The following is a 20,854-nucleotide window of genomic DNA, read 5'->3' on the forward strand; positions in this document are numbered from 1 at the left end:
CCTCTGTGTTCAGTATATTGATTGGGACTGTCTCAGTAGTTCACTGAATGTTTGGATCATTTACATGTCATTTTGGATAATTAATGCCTTTTGAGGAAGCGCTTGTATTTTGCAAGCACTTTCCAATAATTTCCTATTTTTCTACTTCTTTATTGAAACTGTAATTCTTTTTATATATGGAAAAAAAAACTTGTACTAAGAAAATGTGGTTTGGGTCCTTCTTTCTGGCTCTAGTATTTATTTTCTTGTAGTAAAGCTTATTGTGGGTTCTCCTGGTGCATACATAGTCCTTAATTGCACTGTGGGAAAGATTGTTACTTTGGTTTGTGAACTGTGGAAAAGAAAATATAAATGCAGGAACTGCTGAAAATACGCTAGTCTGTCACCCCGAGGCAGCCTCCTTTTGTCTCTCTGCCAAAGTGAACCAAGCAGAGGTGGGTTTGTTACTGTAGAAGGAAAACATTTCTTCCAAGGGAGTGGAAGAATTGAAATTAAGCAGTAATGGCATTGTTGCAGAAAGCTGCCTCATGTAAGACTAGAAATACATAATTTTGAAAAGAAGGGACAGCATTTGGACGAAAAAGACTTTAAGCTTTAATGGATCATTATTAAGAAAATGTGATACTGTGCAGAAACTCAGGAATAGTTTTACTTACAGTTATTTGATATCTAGCCCATTCCCAGCGTTAGTGAGCCAGGTGTTGCACAAGAATGGAAATCCAAGTGAAATTCATTGTCCGTGAAATGTTGAAGCTCAATACACAGCAAAACCAAGGATATGAGTGGTGAGAAGAGATTTGTCAATATCATTAACACCACGTGTCTTATTTGCAAGGACATTTTTTATATCAACACTGATATTGCACTTTAAATACGTTTTTTGGTTATCAGTCTGACATTCACAACTGTTAAATTCTTCCTCCACTCAAGGCTTCTATGCAGCCTTTATGACGCCTATGCTCTGTCTTGCTCTGCCATGTTTTTTAACACCTAATCTGCTTTTTGCAAAAGATCTGATTGACTTTCTTCCCACAAAAAATGTTTTCAATTTAATGTTGCTTCATGCTTCGCCTGTCAGCTTGGTACAGGTTTTTCTAACGGAGGTGCCCCAAAGTGCCTGTGAAGTTACTGACCAGTTGAGATGTGCTAAAATCATGCTAGCAGAAATGGTTGTATCTCTTCTTGCACTGCAGACGTTCTTTTTTCACAGCAGCATGTTTGAAATTTTTCATTTCTTCCTCTTTCATTTATTTTTATTTACGGATGTGGTTGTGTTTGTCACACAGAGTACTTGGTATGTTCCAGCTACAGGTTTACACAATAAGCTTAATCTTTCCTCTGCAGTATCAATACCGAGCAGTCAACCAGCACAGATGTGGCTGAACCAAACAACCCCGTGGTCCTCTTGCTAGTTACAGATCTGGTTTGTACTGTTTTGTGGTGTTTATACTTAAAACTCTAAACACTTTCTGTTTCCAGGCCCTTTTTCTGAGTTTTGTCACCTGTTGCTGATGTTGTGACATGCTTTAGAAAAAAAGTCATCTGAGCAGCCCGAGAGTACAAGCAGCTCCCGGTTTGAGGTGCCTCTCTGACAACTGAAGAACATTTTTTGCTGAATGGATGGGTTTTTTTGCCCAGCTCTGGTGTGACACACACATGGAGGCTCGTATCTTTCAAAGCTGTCCCCTCACCCTCTGGAAGTATTTAAACTGTTGTTTTGTAAACAGAAGTGCTTGCTTTGGTTGTGGGAATATGATACACATACAGTTTATGGCTGATTGACAGAATTTTGAAGCAGTATGAGTGGTTGAGGGCTTTCAAGAAGTGAGGCTAGGCCACCGCAAGGTTAGGCACGCAGCTACCGTGGAGTTTATATATTCATGAAATTACTGCTGTGCTTCACAAAAGTTGGTTCCAGGCAACCCTTGCTGCTTTCTTTTATTGTCTCTATTCTCACGCAACATGACTGCTCACCCCTTAATCTGTCCCTAAAAGGTGAGGAGTGTGCGTTGCTTTGTCAGTGATGCTCTGGAAGGTGGTTTTGGCCGGCAATTCTCCCTGATTTTGCGAGGGCTGTAGGCGGTGATGGGAGAGGAGGAAGAGGAGGGAGAGCGAATGCCGGTGGGAGGTGGGACGCTCTCACGGAGCCGTGCCGGGGGGGGCGGCGGCTGGGGGGCTCGCCCCTCTCCCCCGGCGCTGGGGCCAGGCTGCGGCCGTGGCGGCCCCAGCGCCCAGCTCGCGGCGGGGCAGGCCCGGTGAGGGCGCGGAGCCGCCCCGCCGCCCCGGCTGTGTTTCTCCCTGCGTGCCAGAAGAGGGATCCCCAGCCCCGGCCGCCGCCTCCCTGCCCGCGCTCCCCGTGGGCAGCGGCGGGCCCCGGCAGCCTCCACCGCCATGGCCCGGCGGCGAGGGCCGGGGCCGCGCTCCGCCGCCGCTCCTCCACCGGCGCCTCCCCGGGCCCCTCTGCCAGGTAACGGGGGCGGGTGGGGCCGCGCACCCGGGAGCGGGGCCGGGCCGGCGGCTGCCGCGGGGCTCCCCGCCCGGCCATCTTGCGGCGGCGGCTCGCCCCTCCTCAGCCGGCCGCGGCGGGTGGAGCGGGGCGGCGGGGCGCGGTGGGCCGCCGGGGGCTCTCCGCGGGCGGGTGTTGCCGGCAGCTGCGGCCTCGGCCCGGGCCCTGCGCCCGCGGTGCGCGGAGCCGAGCCGCAGGCCGGGCAGGGCGCAGCCGAGCCTGCACACGGAGCGCCATGCGTACCTTTATTGCGTTACTACAAAATACAGTGCTGGGGGAAGGGGGCGGCCAGCAGGGCCTGGGGGGGGTCTGCCATCGCCAGCCTGGGCTGCCCCGCGGCAGTTGGCAGGGTCAGGGTGGGAGGCTGAGCCTTTCGGCGGGTGACACCAGCGGCCCCAGCAGCGGTGCCGCAGCATGGCTGGCAGCCCCGCCGCGCTGAGCCAGGCCTCACGGAGCCTGGTGCAGACACCCAGGGGTGGGCTCAGGGTCACCCGGCTGGGCGTCCAGGGTGGCAGACCTGCGCAGCAGCGCAGGGTGCTGCTTCAAGGCACCAGGCCAAGCCAGAGGAGCTACTACAGAGGTCTCCAGGGCTGGCATGTCCTGTAACCGTAACTCCTCGGTGCTTGCATCAAGGGACAGGCTGGTGTCCAGCGGGGCTTTTATTGCTGAGATCTCCCATCTGGGTGCTGGTATCTTCCCAAGGGTTGAGAGGTCACCAGCAAGGTCGATGCTCTTGGAGAGCAGGCTCTCCAGCTCTTTGGGGTACTCCTTCTTGCATGGTGTGGAGGTGTTACGTGACACCATATCCATCAGGCAGCCGGCTCTGCTGGGGTGCTCACAGGGCAAACCAGACAGGTCAAAGGCAGCCAGGTCACGGTGGTTCTTGCAGAAGCAGACAAGACTGGGGTCAGAGATGCCCTGGGTCAGGTTGTGCAGGTTGGTCTTCACACAGCTATTCGGAGATTCTGACTGCTTGACAACACACAGAGAACTGCTTTTTGTTGCATTCTCCAAGTCCATGAGAAGCTCCCAGGTGTCTGAGTCCACATAGTAAGTGTGGACAGGAGAAGAATGGGAATGGCTGGAGGCCCCAGCCATAAATCCCTTTTCTAGGATATCCTTTATGATTGGGATGCTGGTACTGCCCCTCTTGGTAGACATGGTGCAGAATCCCACCACTGTCAGGCCTGTGGAAACCAGAACACCCCTGTCAGAATAAACATGTTTCTGTTTATTACTGTTCACTAGCAAATTGTGCACCTAAAGTAGCAAGACTGCTCTCTGCAAAATCCTGGCTTAGTCTTACTTGGGAGAATGAAGAGCTGAGCAGGATCTAGGACAAGCAGGTGAGCATCCAGCCTGTCATTATCTTCTAGAGCACAACTGCACCACAGGCAGTTTATTGCTTGGGGGTCATCATGGAGTCTCTCTATAGCTGTATTTATTCAGCCTCAGCCTGTATACCACTACTCTTAACTTTGTATGGGGTATAGAGAGTCTCAGTAAACCTCTCCAGCAGTTAGTGGTACTAAGATAGTGCTTGTTTTCCCTAGAGATGAGACACTTCATCTTCATTCCTCAAGTCAGAGGGCTATTAACCCCAGTTAGAGTTGAGTTCCTTTGAGAATAAACCTGATCTGGTTAGGATAGGAGAGATTGAGAAACAGCTCTCATCTTATGTTTAGTTCCACACATGGTAACCTCCACCCGCAGACCTGTGGTGTCCTGCAACCCTCACAGGGTGCCAGAGAAGGTCCCTGGGGACAGGCCCCCCAGCAGGTTGCATATGACACACCGTGGCCTTCTCCTCCATGGGCAGGAGCTTCCTTTGTGCTCCCCTTCTAGCTGGGAGGGAAGCTCTCACCACTAGCTCAGTCAGCAGCTGCCTTCCAGCCACCCCCACAGGGAAAGGAGAACTGCTGTGACCTAAAACCATTTTTACAGCAAATACATTACAACTAGAGAAAAAAAAAGAAAGCTCCTGAATGTACTGCAATAGAGGACTATATGGTCAGTTTAAAACAAAAGTCTTCTTTAAGAGACTAAATTACCTTTTCCTTAAACACAATTTAAGCATATTAGTATGTGAGAAATATGAAGTACATGTTAAGAGAATAGACTAAGAAACATTCTTTACCTTTAGCTTCTGTAGAGACTCTCTTTAAAAGTCCCACTGGTTTTTTTTGCCAGTGATGCTTGTAGCAGTTTTATAGTTCTGGTAATTCATTAACAAGCTAATTTCCTATTTAAGCTAGTTTGGGAGAGGGAGGGGCTTTTGTTTGCTTCTTTTTAAGCACGGGGCAGTGATTGTGGGCTGTGGCTAGCTGCTGAAGGCCAGGGGGGTTCTGTGGGGGCTTGGCTGTTAGGACCCTGTCAGCAGGTAGCCTGGAGAGCAGAGGGGTCTTTGCTCCCCTAATGCAGGAGGAAGGGGACACGTGGAGCCTTCCTGCCTGGAGCCAGTGCTCAGGTGGGGTCCCCACAAGGTAACATCTTGCTGAAGTTTTTGTCTTGCCTGCTCTAAAACAGGCCAGGAACATCTGTGTGCATAGGTGGAACGCAGATGTGTGGGCACCAGCAGGTGTGTGTGCTTTGTGTGCACAGGCAGCACGCACCGTGACAACAGCCGCACTGCAGGATGGTGTGTGCAGAGTCCCAGTGTGTCTGGGACTGGCTGTCACCGGGGTAGATGCTCCTGCTGCTTTTTCTGTCCTGCTTGCCGTGTGCGTTGTGACAGTGCTGCTGCCCGGACGCAGGGAAGAGCTGAGCTTTTCCATGGCAGCCACCTCTGGTGGGAAGCGTGGGAGCTGCGCGCAGCCCCGGGACCCCGGGGTGCAGCCCTGGCGTGAGGTGCTGCTCAAGCAACGCAGGGAAGGTGCTTCATTTTAATTTGGGTTTTTGCCCATTTGGATGGGAGGCAGCTGCTGGGGGTCCTGTGGCTTGTGGCCATTGCTGTGCCTTGCAGGAGCGAGCCCGCTTTCTAGAGCTAAGCCAAGCTGCGCCCCGAGGGGTTCTCTGTGCCCCCCAGACCCGCCCGGAGCCACGTTCCCGGGGGGCTGCAGCGTGAGGGGGACCCGGGGTGGGACCCTCCTGCCCTGCGCCCAGGGCTGCCCGCTGCGGCTCACTTTGGGGGTCTCGGTGTGGAGGGGGGAGGGGGCGATGGGAGCTTGGGGCAAGGGTGGGGTTCGGTGGGGCGGGGGCTCGGTGTGGGGGGGAGGGGGTGGGGGCCGGGGCCGCCCCCGGCGAGGGGGCGGGCGGGCGCCCTCCCGCGCGCGCCTCTTTGTGCAGGCGGGAGGCGGCAGCGCGCATGCGCGGCCCGGCCCCGCGCGGGAGGGGGGCGCCGTTGGCGCGAGATAGGAAAGTGCCGCCGCTGCCGCCCGGGCCGGGCCCGCCATGACGCGCCGCAGCCGCGGGTGAGTGCGGCCCCCCCCGCCGGGGCTGCGTGTGCCGGCCCCGCGCCTTCCCGGCGGGCTGCCGGGGGGGGGCTGGCGGCTCCGGGCTCCGCTTCGCCCCTCGCCACCCCCCGGATGGCCCGTTCCCGCTCTCCGGCTGCGCTGCGGGCAGGGCCGCGGCCCCGGGCTGCGCGGGCCCCGCGCCGAGGGCTCCTCTTGCTCCCACCCGGGAGCCGGGCGAGGGGCCGGCTCTGCCTGCTCGGGGCAGGGGGGTGACAGGGCGGGCCGGGGGGGTGATGGCAGAGCCCTTCGGCTGCTCCTCGCATCCCTTTTTTGTGCTCCAGCAATCCGGGAGGCTGGTGCGCTGTAAGGAGGGGAAATGGTTCCAGTCCGTAGGTGCAAAGTGCTCCCGGAGGGGCAGAAGGGAGCAGCAGTCGAGACGCTCCTTCCCCTCCTCTGGGTAGCGTCAAAATTGCTGGCACGGGCCATGAGCCCGAAGCTGAGGGACCACTCAGACCTGGGGTGGCTGAGTTAACGTCTGTGAGGTGTTGGGGCTTGGTGCTGGAAGAGAGGAGATCTGGAGCTCTGCTCTGCATGCTTGAAGTTGCTCCCTTTGCTGTGTTTTTGTCAGAGGTGGAAATTATAATCTTAATTTACTCATTTCTAGTGAGGACCAGGATGAGCTGCATTACCAGGATACCGACCTGGATGTGCCGGAGCAGCGGGATGGCAGGTGCAAAGTCAAGTGGACGCAAGAAGAGGTGAGTGAGAGCCCAGCACTGGCTGAGAGCAGATGCTTTGGTGTAGGCATCTGGCATGGCACCAGGGGCTTGGGTACCTTTACCTCAGTCCTCATCTGCTGGCCATGACACCACCTCCTGCTGCCTTGCTATGGAGAAGACCATGTGTCTGGTTTTCCTGATGTGAGCTGAGGCCTTGATGAGGCTGGGAGGTTCAGGGGATTTTGAAGTGGAGCATGGACAGCGACAGCTCCAGCCACTTTAGTTTAAGGATGTGAGCCCCGAGCGAGGCATCTGCTGCCTGCAGTGCTCTTGTGAGCAAAGAGGGGTTCCAGAGGATGGGTGAGGCCTCTAGCTAGCTGAATTGTGCAGTGGAAACATCCTTCCTTTTCTTTATCAAAAGCAGGGAGCTAGGCTGTTGGGATTGTAGCTTAATCATCCTGGTGGAGAGCCTAAAGTTAGTTGGGGTATTCTCTTCTGTCCTCCCAGTTCCTCAGTCATCTTTGTTCTGTGTGAAAACTACAAGATGTCCTGTCTCCCCTGGGATCTGAACACCAAGTAAGGTGGTCTTTGTGCAAGGATGAAAGCCTTGGGCTCATGTTGGGCAGGGAACTGCTTCATGCCTGTGTTTGCCCAGCCAGAGCACGCAGGCAGGGACACCTATAGCAAGCTTTTTGTGAGCTGTAAGAGTAGGCACACCTGGGCTATAGCAGGGTTCAAGAAAGCTGCTGTAGAGCCCTGTAGCACTGAAACACAGCAGACCACCGGGCCAGTGCTGATGCATTTAAACCAGTCACCTCTCTTGGCTCGGCAGAATCAGTGGCTGAGCTGGGAGATGGACTGTCTGGTCGAGGTGTACTGGGGCTGCATAAGCAGGTAGCCTTGGCCACAGGGTTTGAACCAGACTATACTAGAACAGAGCTGAGCTCTTGTTTTGTACTCTCTGTATGAGCTTGTCCTATTACAGAGCCCAGAACCAGATGTTCTGTTCCAGTGGAGCTCCAGGTACTGGAGCACTGCTGAAGGACTGTGTGAGCTACTTTCCTCCCCTGAACACAGAATGCCCAAAAAATCTTGTTGATAGTTCAAAGTATCTAGCTTGTTCTCTTGATGCTGTCAACCCAGGGGTGCCTGTGCTGTGTGTTTCCTCAGTGTATGTGAAAGTGGATGTCTTTGTTCTTTGCAGGATGAGCAGCTGAAGATGTTAGTAAGGCATTACGGGCAGAATGACTGGAAGTTCCTGGCCAGTCACTTTCCTGTAAGTGACCCCTTGCCCACTTGAGAATCATAGTGTTTGCATGTTGCTTCTTGTGCTCATTGCGCTGGTTCTCTGTGTTTGTGCAGCACCTTGCACAGTGGGAATCTGTTCTGTGACTGCAGCTTCAGGCTGTAAAATGGTGCTCCTTCAGGGCAGGGAGACATCCTTCTTGTATAGAGGACTTTCAAGGGTGAGTCTATTGGAGCTGGGGTGAGAAATGGAGGTTCCTGTCCTGTGCTTGGTACCCTCGTCATAGTATGTGTTGTCCGTGTGCTTCTGCAGGTTTTCCGTGGGCCAGCCTTTGTATGTGGGGACTGCCCTTGCTATAGGGGCTTTTGGAGGCTCTGGTCTAACACATGGCTATTCTCATTCCTTCTTCCTAGAACCGCAGCGATCAGCAGTGTCAGTACCGGTGGCTGAGAGTGTTGAATCCAGACTTGGTTAAGGGCCCTTGGACCAAAGAGGAGGACCAAAAAGTAAGTTGGGGCCGAGAGTTTGAGTCTTGGACTGTGACTGTCTGTAGAGAGCATGGAAGTGTCAGACCCTTGGGTCTGTTGTCAGCTGTGGGTAGTTCTTTCCAGTGGTAGACGGCCACGAGAGTGGCACTCTGACCTGTCCTGAGCAGCCTGATGCAGCCGTGGTTGTGAAGTGCAGCAGCAGGTCTAGGCCTTTTCAGCTGAACAGCTTCTCCCTTTCACACAGTACTGCTACAGAAGGCTGCCAAGGGAGAGAGCAGAAAAGGGAATTAATTCGTCTGCCTGCTGGCAGATCTCTACATGACCTGGCTGTGTTTGACCTAAGAGAAAATAAACCTGTCATTTCCTGTGCCACAATAGACAGACTGAAGTGGATGTCTGAGGTCAGCTAGGTGAATCACGACTTCTGTGAGCCTTTCTCTGCTGATTCCAGAGTGAGCTTAGAGGAGCCAGCTCAGACACTCATCTTGATGTGCTTAAAAGCTGGAATTCGTTGCAGCTTTTATCAAGGTTTTCTGCTGCAAAAAGTCCTAGTTCTTCAGAATCTCTGTAACACTTCTGCTCCCCCATTTCTTTCTCTTTTGGTCCCATTACAGGCTGTTAACAGTTGACTTTTTGCCTTCCATCTATGTTATATCAAGCATGTCCTAAAGAAGCTTTTCATTATGCCCTTTTGCTTTCCTACAGCAGAGCAGTTGCTGCCTGCTTTCCCCTTCCCTTTGAATGACCTGATGCTGCCAGCCTACCCATCCTGGCCAGGCTGAGCTCCAGCTTTTTCTTCCTGGCACTGCATGTTGCTTTGCCCAGCAAGTGCTCCAGCTGCTTGGCCTGTGCCTCAGTTTGATGTCTTTGGTCCATTTGGGCTTGGCAGTCAAGTTTCTGCAGCAGGGACATTTGTTAAGGGCCAAGAGCACCGAGCATCACCTATGTACCCGCATGTTTCAACTGGCCAGGGTAGAAATGCTCTTTGAGAACCCTTTAGCCTCCTCTCTTAAGATTTTGGAGCACTGGACATTGTGTGCAGTGGATTGTTCTTGTCCTGACTGTGGTGTGGACATAACACAGGCTCAGAACAGAAGCATTTGCCTTGAGCCTCAAACAGAAGTGACAAAGCCCTGGGTGAAAGGGAATTGGCAGAGTGGGTGGCTCTTGAGTGAATATGGCTTGTTTATGCTTTGGTGCTCTCTCTGTGTGTCCTGGTGCTAGCAGGGCATGGAGCTGCAGCCCTGGCTTAGTCTTGGTGTGACACTCTGTTAAAGGGAGGCTGTGCCCAGTGCGCAGACCAGTGCAGAGCTAATGGGGACTGGTCTCATGTGGTTAGGTCCTCAGTAGGAGGGCGGGCAGAGAGAAGCCTTGGAGCATGTGGCACTTGGCCCTTGTTCAGAAATGGGCATGTGTTTCTAAATCTGGACCCGTCTGCCCCTGGTGCACCTGCCAGTCTCCACCCCTTCTTCTGTGAGCACCCATCAGCATTCACAGGTGTCACGTGGCAAAATGTCTGTGTGGAAACAGCCTCGTTCAGAAATTCAGCTTGCTCTTGCAAGTGTTGGTACACCTGATTGTCAGTGCTGGATCCCTCCAGCTTTTTCTCCTAATGAGCCTTTTTCTATCTGCCCTTACCTGGTCCCAAGACGGGTGAAGAGCAAAGCCTGAAATAACTGTATTGACCTTCCCCTCCTTTATTCCATTTCCTTATTTCACTCCTGCTCTCTTCAAAGGTAATTGAACTGGTTAAAAAATACGGCACCAAACAATGGACCCTGATAGCCAAGCACCTGAAAGGGCGGTTAGGGAAGCAGTGCCGGGAACGCTGGCATAACCATCTGAACCCTGAGGTGAAGAAGTCCTCGTGGACAGAGGAGGAGGATCGCATCATTTTTGAGGCCCACAAGGTCCTGGGGAATCGTTGGGCAGAGATTGCCAAGCTGCTGCCTGGGAGGTAGGACCTCTTTGCTCACTGGTGCCTTCACTTCTGGGTGGCCCATGGAAATCCATGTGTTGTGCTCACAGGATGGGACTAGAGGCTGTGTAGGAGCCGTTAGCTGTGCTTTGGAGCTGCTGTAAATGGTGATTTCTGTTTCTTTCTGCTTTCTCTGCAGGACTGACAATGCTGTGAAGAATCACTGGAACTCCACCATCAAGCGGAAAGTGGACACAGGAGGCTTCCTTAATGAAACTAAGGAGTCCAAGTCACTGTACTTGCTTGTGGAGGTGGATGACAAGGAGAGCCAAAGTCAGACTAGAGCTGAGAGCCAGGTACTGCATCGGCACATTTGCAGCAGGTAGTTGGGTCAGTCCCCTGTTCCGCTAATGCGCATCAGAGCTGTTCATCCACCCTTCTGCTGCCTCTCATGCTGCCTTTGCCACAGCCTGGTGTCTACATAGCCAGTCTGTGCCTCCCCCCAGCCTTCTGAGGCTGACTCTTGAGAGAGATCTCCCTCCAGGAGCTAGAGGTTTAATGTTAGCTCCAGTGCGCTATCCAGGTGGGGGGCAGCAGTCTGCTTGTGGTGTTATCTTGCCAGTCCCAGCATCAGGTCTGTCTTGGAAACTGAAGGGTTTTTTTGCTCTGTTGTGCTGTTGCTGGTGGGAGGAGGAGGCTGCTCCAGACTGTGTGGGGGGGCATGGTGAAGAGGTATTGTTTTCCTTTCCTCTAAAAAAGGAAGCAGGGCAAGTACAGCCTATTATTTTTTCATGAAGAAAGCATGTAGTTGTCAAAGGCAAGCTCTTGGAAAGTGGGGAATGCAGAATTAGTGCTACCTGCTCAGCCCTTGTTCAACTTTCTCCTGGGATATTAAGTGAAATCTCCAGTTAAGCATTCCTGTGCTTGTTATGTTGCATGGATTTCTTTCTGTTCAGATGGTGTCTGGGACAGAGCAGTGAGGGAGAACAGGGATGTGAAACAAACTGAATGGCAGGTAGGAGAGCAGGCAGAGCTGAATGTGTCCAGGGACTCTTGCTCTTTGTCTCCAGGACTTGACATTGTTCCCTGGGTTTCTACTAATGGCTGGACTTTCTTTGTTGTATGCACAAAGAATGTCCTGCCGAACTGGCCGGTTGATATCTCTGAAATAAAAGAAGAGGATGTCAGTGACGAGGAGGTTACGGGTGTACAGGAGCTACCCTCAGAGCTGCCAGCTGCTGAACTGGCAGAGCATAACGCTGAGGGTACTCCGGATGTTGCGGTGCCTGAGGATGCCTCGCTCGTCACATCACCATACAAATGGGTCGTCGAAGCTGCCAACTATTTGTACCTGACATCTGGGCCAGCCTTCAATGAAGCTCTGGATATGATTGAATCCGTAAGTAAAAAACCCTTGATCCTCCAGGTAATGTAGGGAGACTGACCCCCACCCTTTTCCCTTGAGTGAACTTACTGGGTCCCCTTGCTCATCACCATGGGCATCCTGAGGAAGGCTGGGTCTGTCGCTGACTTGTGGCTTCCCACAGTCTCTTCCAGGGCTGGATTAGGCCTTTACAGCTCTGCCAGTATTACTCTGGGCTTGCAGATTCCCCGAGGTGGTTGTCCTTGTGCATAGGCTCTGCGGGTGTGGGAGGTTGTAGATGCCGGCAAACCTGATCTCACACCTTCCTTTATCAGCCACCCTGTCCCCAGCTCTCCTTTTTGTAACTATTGAGGCCCATGCTCATGAGCTTTCCTTTCCCTCCTGTTACAGGGTGGGATAGGATAGGACAGACTGGGAATAGGCCAGGCCCACTTGTAGTATGCAGGACAGACCCCTTCACACTGGGATAAATGCTGCTATTTGCTTTCAGTGGAGGTAGCTTCACTAGAACTAGTAATTTTGGGCCAGTCAAGTAGCACTGACATCCCCAGGGTGATGGAGGCACACCAGGGTAGGAGGCTGACTAGAATCGACAGAACCATTCGCTACCAGTAGAGGGAAATGTCTTGGCAGCCCCTAGCCTGACTCAGAAGCTTATGAGCGGATTATCTGTGAATGATCCACTTTGTATGTGTATAGGAGAACAGAGAGTCTGTGCCCAAGGCTCAACGGCCCATCCACGGGTCCTTAGCGGCCTGCTTGTATGGTGCTTTGGGTATTGGTGGGGTTGAGCTGTGAAGCAGCTGATCTCTGAACTGGTCTAGTTATGTTTAATCTGCTTTCAGCAGTGTGTGGTACAGCAGAGCCCTGTGTCCGGCTGTATCGATGTGCCCAAGACTGGTTTGGTGTTGGGTGACATTTGCTTCATTCAGTCCCCCGACCTACGCCCAGCTGCTTGTTTTGTCCCTGCTGTGTGGGGTGCAGCTGTTTGTGCAGCTGTGCTGTGAGCTGAACTGGGAAACCACCCTTGCGTAAATAGAAAAATCTGCCCTATGCGCAGGCAGCAGCTTTCAGCTGGTTGGGTTCCCTGGTCTGGTTCTCCACTGTGCTGGCAGCAGAGGAGAGGAGGGTTTGAGCTGTTCTTTAGCCAGGCTCCTTGCAGAAGCAGGTGCAATCATACCCCAACTTACTTCACCTCCCAGTTCATATCTGCATCTGCACCAGTTGGCTACTCAACTTTCCTTCCTGAGCTGCTTCTGATGGTTTCCCTTGTGTGCAGGACCCAGATGGGTGGTGTGATCTGACCCAGTTTGACCTGCCTGAGGAACCTTCTGCCGGCAGCAGCAGCAGCAGCAACAGCCCGGTGAGGCAAACCCCCAGCAAGGCAACACAATCCCTGCCCAACGTGACGGAGTACCGCCTGGATGGCCACACCATCTCTGACCTAAGCAAGAGCAGCAAAGGAGAGCTCATCCCCATCTCTCCGCACGCAGAGGTGAGCTTTGGCACGCCACCCTCAGTGCTGAAAAGGCAGAAGAAGAGGAAGATCTCCCTTTCCCCTGTCACAGAGAATGCCACGAGCACCAGCCTTTCCTTCCTTGACTCCTGCAACAGCATGACGCCCAAGAGCACTCCTGTCAAGACACTGCCCTTCTCTCCATCTCAGGTATGGAGCAGTGACAGAGCCCAGTCTGTGCACCTCTGCTTGGGCTTGGTTGTGAGCTAATAAGCATGTTAGTGCTCTGTCTACTTGCCTTAATGCTATGTAATCCCATGAGCTCTGCCAGCTTTGTGGTTTTCCTCCCTTGAATGAGGTGGTGCCAGTGTTCAGGGTGTGTGTCTTTGCTAACAAGGTGCAGAGCTGGGTTCTGGCCCTGCTGTTCTGCAGTGCTGCCCTTCCTGTGTCTGCCTGTGGGAGTGCTTGTAGTGTCAGGGGAGCCAGCTATCCTATGTGATGGGCTGGGCACTTGCCCACTATGAGGAAGGAGCACCACTGTGCAGATCTACTTGCCTGTGTGCTGCAGGATTGCTGGAGAGCATAATGCTTCTGTCACCGAGGAAATGCTGACCCAGCTGTGGGTAGCAGAGTGGCAATAGTGAAAAGGGGCTTTCCCTGTTTGTTTCCAGTGAAGTTGAGCAGGCAGGCTTGGCAGCACACGCCTTCTGCAGATCTCTGAGGTGCTTGTGCTTAGGAAAATTGTCCTGAACTTGTCTTTGTTGCAAAAGGGATTTGGGATCTTTCAAGCCTTGTTGTGACTCATGAAGTGTTCACACACGTGCACAAATGATCTCTAGTGTACATCATCTGGGAGCGCTGTGGTGGTCAAACCTGCTGGTGTCTCGTATATTGCTGTGGAGCTCTGTCTGTAAAACAGGGTAAAGACTGCTATGTTGCTGTGCTTTCCATCACAGTTCCACAGCTGCTCTGTTCAGACCCTGCCTACCCATGCCTTCCAGGCCTTTATTTCTGCTGTTTCTGCAGTTTGGGATGGCCCATGGGAGTGCGCCACAGGACAGTCTGACACTTGGGTTCAGGCAGACCTCAAATGCAAGGCCAGCAAGAACTGGGAAATCAGAGCAGGACCTGAAATGTGCAGCTCTGCAGAGTGTAAAATGCTGGAAGGCCTGGAGTAAATTTGTGAAGGCAAAAGGGATGTCTTGCCTCTTGTGTTGAGCTTCAACCATTAGTGAATATAACACAGATGGGCTTTTCTTTCCTGATAGGTTTTTGGGTACAAACTTTGTTCCTTATGGGAGTAAAGTTGTCACTAGCTGTTGTGAAGAAAAATCCTAGCAGAGATGGGACGGTTTGTTGTTTTCTCACAGTTCAGGCTGAAGACAGCTCAATACAAAATCTGCTAACTTGTATGCTGCTGTGTTACATGGACTTCCCTCACATTTGCCATTGTGAGTTTGGAATAAACCTTTGGGCTAGGATTATCTCTCCTTTACCATTTTGCTTGGCCTTATCTGGACCAGTGCAAGGAGAGACTTCTCTGTCCCACTCTGTAGCTGCCTGTAGTCATATTAGCTTATCCCTATGGGAAGTGAATAATGTTTATAGGTGTGAGGCACCTTCTGGCAACTTTCACATGTGTGTCCATGTACAGGACTGCATGATTCTGTAAGTCATCCTGGTTTATACTGGGACAGATCCCTCTGGTGCTGCTTGGTATGGGAGGATTGTCTCTACTTCAGGTTTTCTCCTCATATTTAGGAAAAAGCAGTGACTTACGATACTGTGCTGAGATGCTTGAGACTGAAGTGTCTTTTCTTTCTTTGCTGTGCAGTTCTTAAACTTTTGGACCAAACAGGATACACTAGAACTGGAGAACCCGTCTCTGACCTCCACGCCTGTGTGCAGTCAGAAGGTGATTGTCACCACTCCTCTGCACAGGGACAAAACCCCTCTGCTCCAGAAGAGCTCGGCGTAAGTCTTTTCTTCCTTCTCCCCTGAGCAGTGTCCTTTTCTGCACGGGAGTCCGGTCCATTTCAGTCATACCTCCCCCAGTACCAGTACTGGCACTAGTGAGAGGCAGGGCAGGCTGGGGCTTTCCTTAAATCAGTTTCCTTCCGAAGACAGCTCCTCCATGAGCTGCAGGGAACAAGTGTCCAGGCTGACTGGGGCTGCAGCCAAGTGACCACTATTGTGCTCAGCTGCTGGGTGGGCTTTGCCTTCTGTGCACATCTTTGTCTGGGAAACATTGCTGTGCTGTGAGCCCTGTGCCAGCAGGGCAGGGATTTGACTTCTTCCACAAGAGCTATTCGGATCCATCCCTTTAGCTCTGCACCCTCTGCTTTGCCTGACCCCAGTGATTACCCAAGGCACTGTACCAGGCAGGCGAGCGGGGATGCTCTGCACAGGGAGTGTTTTGCTGGCAGACTGAAGCAGCACAGTGTAAGGGGGTGCTGGCTGTGTTAGCAAAACTGCTCTGTTGTCAGCCTAGCCCAGAGCAGCTTCCCTGTCCAGGTGGTGTGAGCTGGCTTGGCTGCTCGAAGTGCATTTGCACCCAGGACTTCTGCTGGTCCAGCTGTGACTGTCACAAGCCCAGGCTGGGCCTGAGCAGATCTGCCAGCAGAAGCATTGCAGAGCTGGCCCCTGCAGAGCTGCATGTTGCCTGCGTCAGGGTGCTGTACTGCTTTCTGACAAGGGTGCTTGTAGCTGGCAGGGTAGAGCAGCATAGCTGGCACATGGGAAGGGTATCCCCACTAAAGGCTCCTCCGTGCCTGTTTGCCCTGCTTGCACCCCAGGAATAGTCCAGCCAGGAGGTGCTTCTGCTTGCTGCCATGTGAGACTCAGCAGGTGGCTCATGCTATGGGAGGGCTTTGGAAGGACAGGGGTTACGTTGTGTGTGTTACAGCGTGTATGATCCTTGGTCTTTCCTGCTCTCTGCTTCCAGGTTTGTCACACCAGATCAGAAGTATGTGGTGGACAACACACCTCACACTCCCACGCCCTTTAAAAATGCTCTGGAAAAGTATGGACCAATTAGGCCTCTGGTAATTATTGGGCAGGTCTGCCACTTGCCTGTGGCAGAAGCATAATGAATGCAAATGGGACATGGGGTGGGTTGCAGCAGAGTTGTCAGCCAACTGTTATCTGTACCATAACAAAGTACAGTTTGATAGTGCCAGGCTGGGAATGAGGAGGATTGAAGGGGACCTTGTCGTGATGAACATGTCATAATAGGTAACCACAGGACTTCTAGCTCCTCTGTAAACTAGAGGCTAAAAGTGCCAAAACCTGCCTTTGAATTGGGTTGTAGTGCTTGGCTACTGGTGACCTTGAGGAAAAGCAAGAAATCTATCTAGATCCTGAAGAACTGGGTCTCTTAATGTGCATGTTGTGGGAATGGTGGCTACCAGTATCCCAGGCCTTCTGTGCATACAGGTCTCTTGGTGGCACATTTGGGGTTCAGCTGGTAAGATTCTCTTAGGCCTGGAGATCCTGTAAATCTGTCAGGCTAGCAGAAATCTTGTCTTATCTTTTGCAGCTGGGAAGTAAATAAGTTGCCTTTGTGTGTGGGCTGCCCTTATGCCATTATCCCTTAAGAGAGAATCTCATGAGCCTGCTCAGCATACAGATTCTGACTGTCTTGTGCTCTCTCTACCTTTTCACACCAGCCCCAGACTCCTCACCTGGAAGAAGACCTGAAAGAGGTACTTCGAAGTGAAGCTGGCATCGAACTTATCATAGAGGATGATGTGAAGCCTGAGAAACAGAAGAGGAAACAAGGGGTGAGCTATTTTTGCATCTAGTACCTGCTGCTGAGCTACCCTGTGCTGTTAAGGGGTGTTCTGGTTTTGATCACCCTGCTGTTGATGCAAAAAAGTTTTTTGGCCTGTGGCTGCTGTCTTTTAATCAGCAAGAGGTGCTTGAGGTTAAGGCCTGCTTAAAATACTGCCAGCTGTGTCCTGGCTCATGCTGAATGCAGGACATGCTAGGAGGTGCTGTGTCCCTAACCTACAGGAGAGACCCATGGCACACTTGGAGCATCTATGGCAAGTTGGGCTCCCAGAAGCCTGTGGGCTGGCATGTAAAGTCTGTTGGCTCAGTTCTGTGGTGGCCTTCCTTTACTATTGAAGGGGGCTTCCTCTTCTAAACTGGTGGCTCTTGGAGCCAGGAGGAGAGCACTAGAAGCTGCTGTGCCCTGTGGTGGGGAAGGCTGTAGCATGCCTTCTTCCTGAGGTGCTGGTGCAATACAGGCCTGGGGTGATATGGTTTGGTGTGCACCCTGGGGTCTTAAGATGGCACTTCACTGGCTTGATTCATGATGATACTTGTTTTTCTCTGTCCCCCAGTTGCGCAGAAGTCCCATCAAGAAGGTCCGGAAGTCTCTGGCACTGGATATTGTGGATGAAGATACGACACAGAATATGCCTGCCTTCCCCAAGACTGTCTGTTTCAAAAGAGCCCAGGTGAGGGGTACTGTGTGCGGAGCAGGGGTAGAGCTGCCTTCTGCTCTGAAGAAACCCTGTGCAAGCAGCGGTGGGAGCTTTGCCACCTGCAGCTGCCTTTGAACAGGACATGTGAATGTGGTTGAAGGGCTGGATTTGTAGCTGGCCTTTTGGTCAGGCCAAGTATCAGTACTGTTAGGGCAAAAGAGCTCGTTTCCTTATGCTTTTCTTTTCCCACTTTACAGCCTGTGAATTTCCTGTCAAGATCCTTGAATCTTTCCTCCTCCAGCAGGAAGAATGACAGCGGTTTACTCAACAGAGCCTTTGTGCAAGTGCAGCCAGAGAAAATGTCCTACAGGAAAATGCCAAGCCATTTCAGACCACCAGCACCAGTAAGTCCTGCAGCCACTGCTCTCCCATTTAGGAGGTTAGCTGGCAGTGCAGCCCTTGTCCCTCCTTGGGAGGAGGAGTGAGGGGATGAAGCTGTGTGCGCTCCTGCATAGGCATACATACACTGTCAGGGCTGTCTTTGTACAAAGGTTTGGAGATGCTGATCCAGCAGTGTCACACTGCAGCTTCTTTCTGTCTCTTGGAAAACCTCCCTTTCTGCTGGGCTGTAATGCTCTCTTTAAAATCTTCACATTTCAAAAAAATGGTATATTTACAGGCAGAGTGTGTTAGTAGAGGAGGTACCCTTGCTTTGTTAGGCAGTGTGGCCTAGAGGGGGGGATTTGGACCATGATTTTGCAGGCATTTGCTTCGGCTGAGTCATGGGAGCTCTCATAGCTTGAATGAGGATGGAAATAAATGCTTTCCTCAGTGGGGGGTGAAACTGCAGCTGTGGGGGTAGCTACTCTTCCCAGGAAGAGCCCAGATGCAGCGTTGTCTTCGCTGAGCAGCCTTGGCTCAGTCTTCATGAAACACTGCAGCAAGGGGGGTTGCATCTGTCCCTGGATTAGAGTTGTCTGTTGTGAAAGCTCTTTCTTCTGACAAATAAGTACTCCTTAGCCAGAGTAATTCCTTCCCCTTCTCAAAATAAACCCTACTTAAGCACTTCCATTTCTCCTCTTGTCCTAGACAGGGTCGTATTGCTCTGAGTTAATAGATCCATATAAATAAAGCTTTAGGAGTGAGTTGAAGGTGACAGTAAGACAGCTTGTGTGGTGACAGAGTACAGGTGCGCAATGAAATCCCATTGCCCAAAGACAGCAGAGCTGTCTGTGGTGTTGCTGGGCTCTTGGGATTTATTGTGCTGGACTGCTGTTTCTAGCAGTGACAGTTATTTATTAAGGAGCTCACCTAGCTGTGGGCTGAACCTAAATCAGCCCCAAAGCCGTGCTGTGGCTGCGTGGGACGTTGTTACTGTAAGCAAAAGCTGAAGCTCGAGCTGTGGTTCTTTACAGTGCGTGTAAGTGGGTATTTCCCGCTCAAGACACTACGTATCTCTTGGCTGCGTTTCAGAGGATTCACAGGGGTTTTCCTTAAGTGCAAAAACACCTTGTGGGTGCTCTTTCTGTGCATGGTGACTGAACCACACCTGACTTTCAGCTCTTCCTGTGTGCTGTGGGGCCCTGCTGAAACTGAAGGCACCAGGTTGCTGTTAAGGATGGTCTTTGGCCAGTCTAGACCTGGGGCGGAGCAGCTCAGGAATTAAACTGGATGGGAATAAACTCCAGAGCTATTCCTGAATTTCTTTCATCCCTCTAGAGCACAAGGAGCCTTAGTGGATTTGTGCTTTGGGGTTTTTGCCTCGAGCCAAGTAAGGGAAAGCCCTGGGAGGGCATGTGGGTCATCCTGAAATGGGGCACTCACCTGGGATACTGCTGAGTGTAATCCCTCTTTGCTAGAAAAGATTCTCAGCTGTGATGAGTAACTGGCGGTGTGCAAGTTCCTCCTGATTGCAAGATGGGTGCTCCAAAGTCTGAAATTTTATTTCCCTTGGGTCGCAGATAGTTGTTAGTTTTATTTGTTTTTGCAGTCTTTTAAAATTGCATGTTGACATTGTGTTTGTCCTCCAGTTAACTGTGTTGTGTGTGTACTTCCTTTTCCCTCTGTAGATGACCAGGGCTTGGAAAGTGGTAGCCTGTGGTGGAACCCGAGACCAACTCTTCATGCAGGAGAAAGCTCGACAGTTTTTGGGCCTGTTGAAACAGAGTCACACATCAAGGACCTTAATCTTATCATGAAGGATTGTTCTGCTTGTTTATTTTATTTTTTTAATTTTTTTATAAGTGCAGGGGAGGGAGAACCACAGGAAAAAATATCCTCTGCCAGGCCTTAGTGTGTGGAAGTGGATTTTTTTTCCCTTTTCTTCCCAGGTAGATCTATATTGTAATAAATCGGGCTAACTGCTGGCTAATGTGTGGAATGCAAGCTTTGGGATCATTATGGAAAGGCAAATGAGGGGTGGAGAGTTAACAGCAAGACCTCTCTCTGAAAGACCTGAGTTCTGCAAAAGTAGAAGCGTGTAGCCGTGTTCCACCTCAGAGCAGCATGTGCAGCATGCAGTGGAGACTGGCTTTGCAGCCTGCCTGGATTTCACGTTGGCTGCTCTGGTACCTCAGGAATGGCTTTTGTGAAAGTTCCTGCATGTCTTGTGTCTCCAGGTTTTCCCTGGGGGGTGGAGTGGCCCCTCTTCACTCTAGGAGGAGGGATGGTGTTGCACACTCATGGGAAATGTGCTTTGGGGGGCGACCTGTGTCAGCGCTGGCCCCTTGCTCCCTGTGGGGCTGTTCTATACTGCTGTGCCGCAGAAGGGGAGCAGCAGGTGCTCTCCCCAGGACTGTGCTCCCTTTTCAAATAAACAATGGTGCTAACATCACCCTGTCACTCAGACTCTGACTCTGCCCAGGGCCTCAATGCTTGGAGGGAGGCAGTGCCGTGCTGGGGTCGACGATGCCCCAAAGCACTGGTTTTCATGTGGGATCTCTTCTTTCCTGGCAAGTTGCTGGATTCCTGTTAGCCTCTCAGCATGGGGAGAAGGGACTGTTTTGCTTCAACCCTTAACAGTTTCATCAGCTGTTTAGAAATTATTTTGGCTACTTCATGGGAAAGTGCCACAGTGTCTTTGAGCTTAGTGTGGCTGGGATCTCTGCAAAGCTGCAGGAGTGGATGGATGTGGAGAGCAGTGGGCTGGAGAAGAGCACCAGGAGTGTGTGATGTAGCAGAACCTCTTCTGCTCTTCCTTTGGAGGCCAAAGCTGCATCTGTGTAGCTGTTCTGCTGCAGTAACAGTTAATAGGGTGTCCTGTTTTGACGTAGCCAAGGATGAAATGTAGCAATTGTAGCCCTGTATTAACTTGCA

The 20,854-nt window shown here is 51.9% G+C and overlaps 1 protein-coding gene across 3 annotated transcripts; it reads left to right on the forward strand.

Moving 5' to 3' along the window:
• Nucleotides 1-2,309: 2,309 nt before the first annotated feature.
• MYBL2 (MYB proto-oncogene like 2) lies at nucleotides 2,310-20,372 on the forward strand. Of its 3 annotated transcripts, none has more exons than XM_040608548.1 (14): nucleotides 2,310-2,467; nucleotides 6,563-6,656; nucleotides 7,822-7,893; nucleotides 8,277-8,369; nucleotides 10,088-10,308; nucleotides 10,469-10,625; nucleotides 11,402-11,668; nucleotides 12,933-13,319; nucleotides 14,944-15,083; nucleotides 16,054-16,153; nucleotides 16,778-16,891; nucleotides 17,456-17,572; nucleotides 17,797-17,943; nucleotides 19,609-20,372. In XM_040608548.1, exons 3-14 carry the CDS (start codon nucleotides 7,837-7,839, stop codon nucleotides 19,735-19,737), a joined length of 1,929 nt encoding a protein of 642 aa, XP_040464482.1. In that variant the 5' UTR covers nucleotides 2,310-2,467; nucleotides 6,563-6,656; nucleotides 7,822-7,836; the 3' UTR covers nucleotides 19,738-20,372. The 3 variants fall into 3 exon arrangements, with proteins under 3 accessions (XP_040464482.1, XP_040464480.1, XP_040464481.1); XM_040608546.1 differs by lacking the exon at nucleotides 2,310-2,467 and adding an exon at nucleotides 4,907-4,989; XM_040608547.1 differs by lacking the exon at nucleotides 2,310-2,467 and adding an exon at nucleotides 5,817-5,916.
• The last annotated feature ends 482 nt before the right edge of the window (nucleotides 20,373-20,854 follow it).

Source organism: Falco naumanni, chromosome 10 (genome assembly GCF_017639655.2).
Source record: "Falco naumanni isolate bFalNau1 chromosome 10, bFalNau1.pat, whole genome shotgun sequence".
Lineage (NCBI taxonomy): Eukaryota > Metazoa > Chordata > Aves > Falconiformes > Falconidae > Falco > Falco naumanni.